The following is a 7,495-nucleotide window of genomic DNA, read 5'->3' on the forward strand; positions in this document are numbered from 1 at the left end:
GACTCTTTTTGTCCCCTCCAAGACATTAAAGTCAGCAAGTGCAAGGTCAGCCTCGTGAGCAGCCTCCTTTCTCGGAGGACAGGCTGGAGCCCAAGAGGCCGAGCGCAGCCTCTGCCGTAGGGTCTGTAAGGCCTCTCTCCAAAACTCTAGCGCAGAGGGCGGCAGTCGTTAAAATTGATGCCAGAACTCTCGTTATTCCATTTTTCGGCCATTTTCATCACAGAACCATTAACTAAGACATTGCTAGCAACTGGACGGCCCCCCGCAGGACTGCCAGCCGCCGGCAGCTCGCAGGGAGGGGAGGCACAAGGCCGCGCGAAGGCTCGTACGCTGACCGGCCAAGATGGCCACTTTCACGTGGCTGTGGGCCACCAGGCTCCCCGTCACCCGGGCATCCCCAGGCAGGGCAGCCGGAAAGACCCTCGGGCAGAGCCAGAGGACAAAACCCTCGTCGATTCCCTAGGCCACCGCTGGGGGACGCGACCTTGCGGCCAGACAGCCGGGCCAACGGTCGGGAGGGAGGTGCCATGTCACAGCACAGGGGAGCAGGCCCATTAAGCCCTTGTTTGTCGTCCTCCCCCGCGGCTCATGGAAGAGTACAGTGACCCTGTACTCTTGTCTTTTCCCCCACCTCTTGTTTTTAGTGCTTAAGATGGCGAATAGTCGCAGGAGGGGCGCGTTACCCCCGCTCCCTCCCCCTGCCCGGGACAGTGGTTCGGCCCGAGCTCCTCTCTGCGCACCGCCCCTTCCTTCTTCCCGCGTCCCCGCGCGAGTGGCGCATTGGCGCCGGGCGCCGAGGGGCGGGGCTCGGCTCGGGCGCGCGCAGGCCCCGTGTATAAATACTGGGCCGCGCCGCCCGCCGCCTCGTTCGCTCCGCGCCGCCAGCCTGAGCTAAATAGACTGCTGTCTTCTGCTCGCGCACTTCGCAGTGGTCTTGCGGCTCCCTTTTCTTCTCTACGCCACTTTCACTTACCACCACCACCACCATGAACGGGCAGCTCAACGGCTTCCACGACGCGTTCATCGAGGAGGGCACGTTCCTCTTTACCTCCGAGTCCGTGGGGGAAGGCCACCCAGGTGAGGTGACGGGCCCTGGAGCCAAGCGAGGGTCGGGGTGCGGGATCGGACCTGGCTGGTAGGACCCGCTAGCCGCGGTGTCCACGTCAGTGACTCTCTCCCGGCTGGTGGTGGGAAGAGCGGCGGCCGCGCGCCTTCCTCGTGGCGCCGCCGGTGCTGAGCGCGTGGCCGCCGCTCCCTCCCCCGCTTCTCTTCCTCTCTTCCCATCCGGCCGCGCGCCCCGGCATGCGGAAGATTCCAGAAAACGAGAAGGGCGGGGGCCGCGGCCGCTCGTGCTCCTGCCGAGGAGGGCTCTATTTCCTCCTCTCCGCCCCGCATGCCGACCCACCTCGAGTGGGTGACCCGCCCCGCGTGCTCGCGTCCGGCCCGCGGGAGCGCGCGCCCCGCATTGCAGCCGCAACCACGTGTCTGCCGCATGTGGCTTCTGGGCGAGGGAGCCGGCCGGTTTGCAGAGCGCGGCCCAGGCCTCGGGGAGTCCGCGCTCCCCATTAATTGCTTGGCTACGGTGAAGGATACGACATGCCCTTAGCCGGTATATGGTCTGGCGTCAAGGTGACAGCCTCCAACTAAATATAGCGCTTGTCGGAGGAGCCCTGCCTTATTTGGATCGCGCGTGAAAGGGACAGGAAACATGAATTGAGTGCGAGGCGCCATTGCGATGGGGCTGACCGTTAAGCAGGGTTTTACTGCACACGTCCTACGGGCTTTGTCCAGCGGTCCGCCATTACGGGGATCAATTTACACGCGAAGGAGTGAAGCAATACCAAGGGACTTTCGGTCGCAGCCTGAAAACCTCGTATGGTGAAGATTACAATTTTACTAGTCTGATCCAGATCTTTCTTAGGATGACCACAATGACAGATGTCGTCTGATGGCTTAAGGAGCCATTTCTCTCTAGTAAGCATACTGTGCCGATGGTGAACCACCACGAGCAACCTAGTGGTCTACGGGAGGACAGACCCTGAGGTCCTAGTGAGTGATGGTCAGATGTGGTGTGGTGGTTTTGTTTGTATTTTCCCAGTGCTGGGAACATGTGTGTTTGACCCACCTTTTATTAAGTTAAAGCTGCAGGCGTTCGAAAATGTTTGGATTGTTTTGGCCTATGGGATGAGTGCGGTACACGTTTTACTTAAGATTTTTTTGGATGGTTATAGAAAATTTAGGAAAGTAATAATTGGGGAGCTGTATAGATGAGTGGAATATCAAGAATACATTTGGGTATTTTCCAGCCTACTCAGCTTTTGATCCTGGATTACTTAACACAGAATCAAATTGTTGCGGATAATCAAATTGTTATCCCTTTTGTTCGTGAAGTGTCCTTGCTTTCATCATTTAACTCTTTAAGTGACATTTTCTCTCACTTCCTTAATTGGTGTTCCTTAGAGGATCATGGAGAAATTGATAAACAGACCACACTTTGCCTTAGATTTATAATGAGAATTTTAAACTTGGGGGGATAAATGTAAGTATTGTTGTCTTTGAAAATTAACACGGTAAAGATAAATGTTCCTTGTTTTGCTTTTGATTGGAAGAAAGCCACTTTCTGTTTCTACTTTGATTTGAATCTCCGGTATGTGGCTGTTCTGTATAACAATGAAAATTGGTTTTGCCTGGGAACTTTAGTTTTTCAAAATGTTTGAAATAGTGGAAAGACGGGACTGATGTCCTTGTTGTATTAAACATGCTAGGTGTTCCGCTGGCTTACCTGTATTGCTGATCTTGTACAGCTATAGTAAAAAACCAGGGTGTCAAGTTTGGAAACATGTATCACTGTATCCAGCATTCTTCAGGAAAACGGTTTCTGCATAAGGAATGCTTTACTTAGATGGCAGTTAGGTATGCTATTGAAAATGGTTAAATTGATAACTTTTATGTTATATAGGTTTTGCCACAATTTGTAGGGGGTAGGGTGGGGTGCTGTGCTGTGCCAAGGGCATGTGGGATAGAGCCCTTGCCCCCTCCTGTGGAATAGTGGAGTCCTAACCACAGCATGGAGGGAATCCCTGCCACAGTTTTAGAAGAAAGCATTCACAAAGATCTTAACAGCTATAGTTATAGGGAGGGAGGCATGACATACTTATATTAGTAGTAAATTAAAGAAATTGAGCCAGGAATTTTTTTTTCCCCCCAGATAAGATCTGTGACCAGATCAGTGATGCTGTCCTTGATGCCCACCTTCAGCAGGACCCTGATGCCAAAGTGGCTTGTGGTAGGTTCAGAACACTTCTCATATGATGAAAAAATAGCATGAAAATTAACTTTATAAAGTGATGTTTGAGTGTGAACATCTCTTTTATTAGAAACTGTTGCTAAGACTGGAATGATCCTTCTTGCTGGGGAAATTACGTCCAGAGCTGCTGTTGACTACCAGAAAGTGGTTCGTGAAACCATTAAACACATTGGATATGATGATTCTTCCAAAGGTATGTTTTAATGAGTTAACTTTCTAACCTCATTTTTTTCAGATATTTTCTTCAGTCCTCTTTAGCTCTATTTTATTGAGTGTTCCTGGGAATATTTCATTCCACCTGTATACTTTTACTGTACTTTTGTTCTGGCCCTATGCTTTTCTCTAAAAGTACTACATTTAGGTATATTTTATTTCTTTAGCAGCATTTAGAGTTCCAGATAATTGTTGGAAATTTAAAAATATTGCTATGGCCCTTAAAAAAACACATTGTTTTGTTTATAGGATTTGACTACAAGACGTGTAATGTGTTAGTGGCCTTGGAGCAACAGTCACCAGATATTGCTCAAGGTGTTCATCTTGACCGAAACGAGGAAGACATTGGTGCAGGAGACCAGGTATCTTGGTAGACATCTGTTTGCATCTCTTCTTCTAACAAATTTTGAAGCTTGGATTGATTGCATTGGTGACTTTTCCTTTTATAGGGTTTGATGTTTGGTTATGCCACTGATGAAACTGAGGAATGTATGCCTTTAACCATTGTCTTAGCACACAAGCTCAATGCCAAACTGGCTGAACTACGCCGGAATGGCACTTTGCCTTGGTTACGCCCAGATTCTAAAACTCAAGTAAGTGATGAACATCGTAAACCTACACCCATTAACACTGGCACAGGACATCAGTAAGGTGGTTTGATTAAAGCTAAGAGAAGAATAGCATTTGTTCTCTGTACTGTAATGTAGGGTAGGGAACCAAGAACAAAGCTATTGTTTAGTAGACTGATGTTCTGATGTTTGGCTTTCAAGGTGACTGTGCAGTATATGCAGGATCGAGGTGCTGTGCTTCCCATCAGAGTCCACACAATTGTTATATCTGTTCAGCATGATGAAGAAGTTTGTCTTGATGAGATGAGAGATGCCCTAAAGGAGAAAGTCATCAAAGCTGTCGTACCTGCAAAGTACCTTGATGAGGACACAATCTATCATCTACAGCCAAGTGGCAGATTTGTTATTGGTGGCCCTCAGGTAAGGCCTTACAATTTCAGTTTAATTTGCCTTTTTTTTTTTTTTTAAATCTGTCATGGTTACTTGGAAAAACCTGGCTACTTTCCACCTTTTTCCTAGGTTTTTTGAAGCCTGCGTGTGAATCTTCTGAGGATGTTTGCCAAGTGATACTGAATAAGCATTTAACAGGCAGGCCTGATCTAGAACCACTGGAAAGGATTGGGCATAAAGTAACTTAAATTCTGTAATTTCAGGGTGATGCTGGTTTGACTGGCCGGAAGATCATTGTGGACACTTATGGTGGTTGGGGAGCTCATGGAGGAGGTGCCTTTTCAGGAAAGGATTATACCAAGGTGGACCGTTCAGCTGCTTATGCTGCTCGTTGGGTGGCAAAATCCCTTGTTAAAGGAGGTCTGTGCAGAAGGGTTCTTGTTCAGGTATATATTTTTCTATTACTCGGTTCACTAAAAGGTGTGTAAGTGGGAGGATGTTTAGCAGTTAACTACTTGTCTTTTTTTTATACCAGTCTGTTACACAGTGTGTGGGTCTTTTGCTGATTCTTAATGATATTTAAATTCTTTTAGGTCTCTTATGCTATTGGAGTATCTCATCCATTGTCTATCTCCATTTTCCATTATGGCACCTCTCAGAAGAGTGAGAGAGAGCTATTAGAGATTGTGAAGAAGAATTTTGACCTCCGCCCTGGGGTCATTGTCAGGTAAAGATGGTAAAGCCTATTGCTAGTGAAAAACATTGAGGGTGTGGGTGTGTATATATTTGATATATTCAAATCTTGGAAGGTGAAGGTGTGAAGGAAGACTCAAGTGGGGAAACATCTTAATTCCTAGAATGTGTTAATATCTTAGAAAATTGCCTTCAGTAGAGGCTTAAATTATTAGGAAGAATCTAAAATTCTAGTGCTCCATGGCTTAGACTAACCACCCTAGAAAAGTTTTCCACATTTGATACAGACTTGTGCTCCTGTTACCTGAGGGATGTTTACTTAAAAGAATTTTTAGTACAGATAAATGGGATGTACATGGCTGTTATAAAGAAAATAACCTTGGTAGGGTGTGGGCATGGGACCTTGGTAAGTATTCCATGACTTTAGATGAGTTTTTGATACTTGAAATTTCTCCAAATAATGACAAGTTTTCATATTTGTTGAGCCAGGGACGGAAAAACGAGAACTATAGTTACTGATAAGGACTGTGCAAGGAGTTTTGGACACCAGGGAAGTAACAAATACTTTTGCCACAAACTTCTTTCCTAGCATACCCCAGAGAACTGAACTCATTTGCCAGAAGTCTTGAAAATGAGTCTTGCTGATTGTTTTGCTTTACTTTAATTGAATGCTACATATTAAGTTACGGACTTGTATATTCCAGGGATCTGGATCTGAAGAAGCCAATTTATCAGAGGACTGCAGCCTATGGCCACTTTGGTAGGGACAGCTTCCCATGGGAAGTGCCCAAAAAGCTTAAATATTGAAAGTGTTAGCCTTTTTTCCCCAGACTTGTTGGCGTAGGCTACAGAGAAGCCTTCAAGCTCTGCGGGAAAGGGCCCTTCTTCCTAAATTTTCCTGTCCTCTTTCAGCTCCTGATCAGTTGCAGTCACTCTATAGTCAATGACATGAATTTTAGCTTGTGTGGGGGACTGTAAGTTGGGCTTGCTATTCTGTCCCTAGGTGTTTTGTTCACCATTATAATGAATTTAGTGAGCATAGGTGATCCGTGTAACTGCCTAGAAACAAATCAACAGCATTGTAGTAAATAATGCTTTGAAATTGAACCTTTGTGCCCTATCACCCAACCTTCTAAAATCCTAATTGCATTGACTCTCCCACCAAATGCTGAAAATGTCCTTGTAATGTGCACGTAAAGTACTTGTAGTTCCATGATAGCTTCTCGTCTGGCAATGCCACAGCCCTGTCAGCATGAATTTGTAATGTCTTGAGCTCTATTATGAATGTGAAGCCTTCCCTTATCCTCCCTATAACTTGATCCACTTCTAATTATGTAGCTCTTTGTCAGGGAGTGTTCCCTATCCAATCATTCTTGCATGTAACGCAAGTTCCAGTTGGAGCTCTAGCCTGACATAAAAAAAAAAAAAAGGCAGTTACCATTAAACCATCTCCCTGGTGCTTATGCTCTTAATTGCCATCTCTTAAACAGCACCAAATCAGAATCTCTCCACTTTCAGCTGTCTTTTGGAGGACGTACGTAATAAGGTTTTTATTTAGTAAACCAATCCTATGCATGGTTTCAGCACTAGCCAAACCACCAATTCCTAGCTCTAGAAAAACAGGCACTTGGCACCCTTGTGATGTCATACAGAGAAGTCACAGGGCAGTACCTGAGGGTCTGTAGGTTGCACACTTTGGTACCAGATAACTTTTTTTTTTTTCTTTATAAGAAAGACTGAGTACTCCACACTGCACAAGAACTCCTCCCAGGGGTTTAACTTTGTTTTATTTTCAAAACCAGGTCCAATGAGCTTTCTGGACAGCTGGTGTAGCTACAGAGAAACCAGCTTCCTTCAGAGAGCAGTGCTTTTGGCGGGGAGGAGGAAATCCCTTCATACTTGAACATTTTCTAATTGCTTATTTATTGTATTCTGGGGTATGGCGTAAGTACAGAGAAGCCATCACCTCAGATGGCAGCTTTTAAAAGATTTTTTTTTCCTCAACACCATGATTCCTTTAACATGTTTCCAGCATTCCCAGGTAGGCCAAGGTGTCCTACAGAAAAACCTTGGGTTAGACCTACAGGGGTTCTGGCTGGTGTTAACAGAAGGGAGGGCAGAGCTGGTGCAGCTGGCCATGGAGAAAGCTGACTTGGCTGGTGTGGTACAGAGAAGCCAGCTTGTTTACATGCTTATTCCATGACTGCTTGCCCTAAGCAGAAAGTGCCTTTCAGGATCTATTTTTGGAGGTTTATTACGTATGTCTGGTTCTCAATTCCAACAGTTTAATGAAGATCTAAATAAAATGCTAGGTTCTACCTTA

General features: G+C 46.1%; 1 protein-coding gene across 1 annotated transcript; it reads left to right on the plus strand.

Annotated features, from left to right (window-relative positions):
- Nucleotides 1–872: 872 nt before the first annotated feature.
- MAT2A (methionine adenosyltransferase 2A) lies at nt 873–7,495 on the plus strand. The gene is made up of 9 exons (XM_061155254.1): nt 873–1,077; nt 3,209–3,286; nt 3,378–3,500; nt 3,770–3,882; nt 3,970–4,113; nt 4,291–4,509; nt 4,743–4,925; nt 5,073–5,206; nt 5,877–7,495. The coding sequence occupies exons 1-9, from the start codon at nt 987–989 to the stop codon at nt 5,977–5,979; spliced, it is 1,188 nt and encodes a 395-aa protein (XP_061011237.1). The 5' UTR covers nt 873–986; the 3' UTR covers nt 5,980–7,495.

This window comes from Dama dama, chromosome 11, assembly GCF_033118175.1.
Source record: "Dama dama isolate Ldn47 chromosome 11, ASM3311817v1, whole genome shotgun sequence".
NCBI lineage: Eukaryota > Metazoa > Chordata > Mammalia > Artiodactyla > Cervidae > Dama > Dama dama.

What these genes read in the sequence shown, in the direction of transcription:
- MAT2A (XM_061155254.1), top strand. Translation starts at nt 987, where the DNA reads ATGAACGGGCAGCTCAACGGCTTCCACGACGCGTTCATCGAGGAGGGC. An exon ending in CGTGGGGGAAGGCCACCCAG is followed by an intron (nt 1,078 to 3,208) that starts GTGAGGTGACGG and finishes TTTTCCCCCCAG; the next exon opens with ATAAGATCTGTGACCAGATC. An exon ending in GCCCAGATTCTAAAACTCAA is followed by an intron (nt 4,114 to 4,290) that starts GTAAGTGATGAA and finishes TTGGCTTTCAAG; the next exon opens with GTGACTGTGCAGTATATGCA.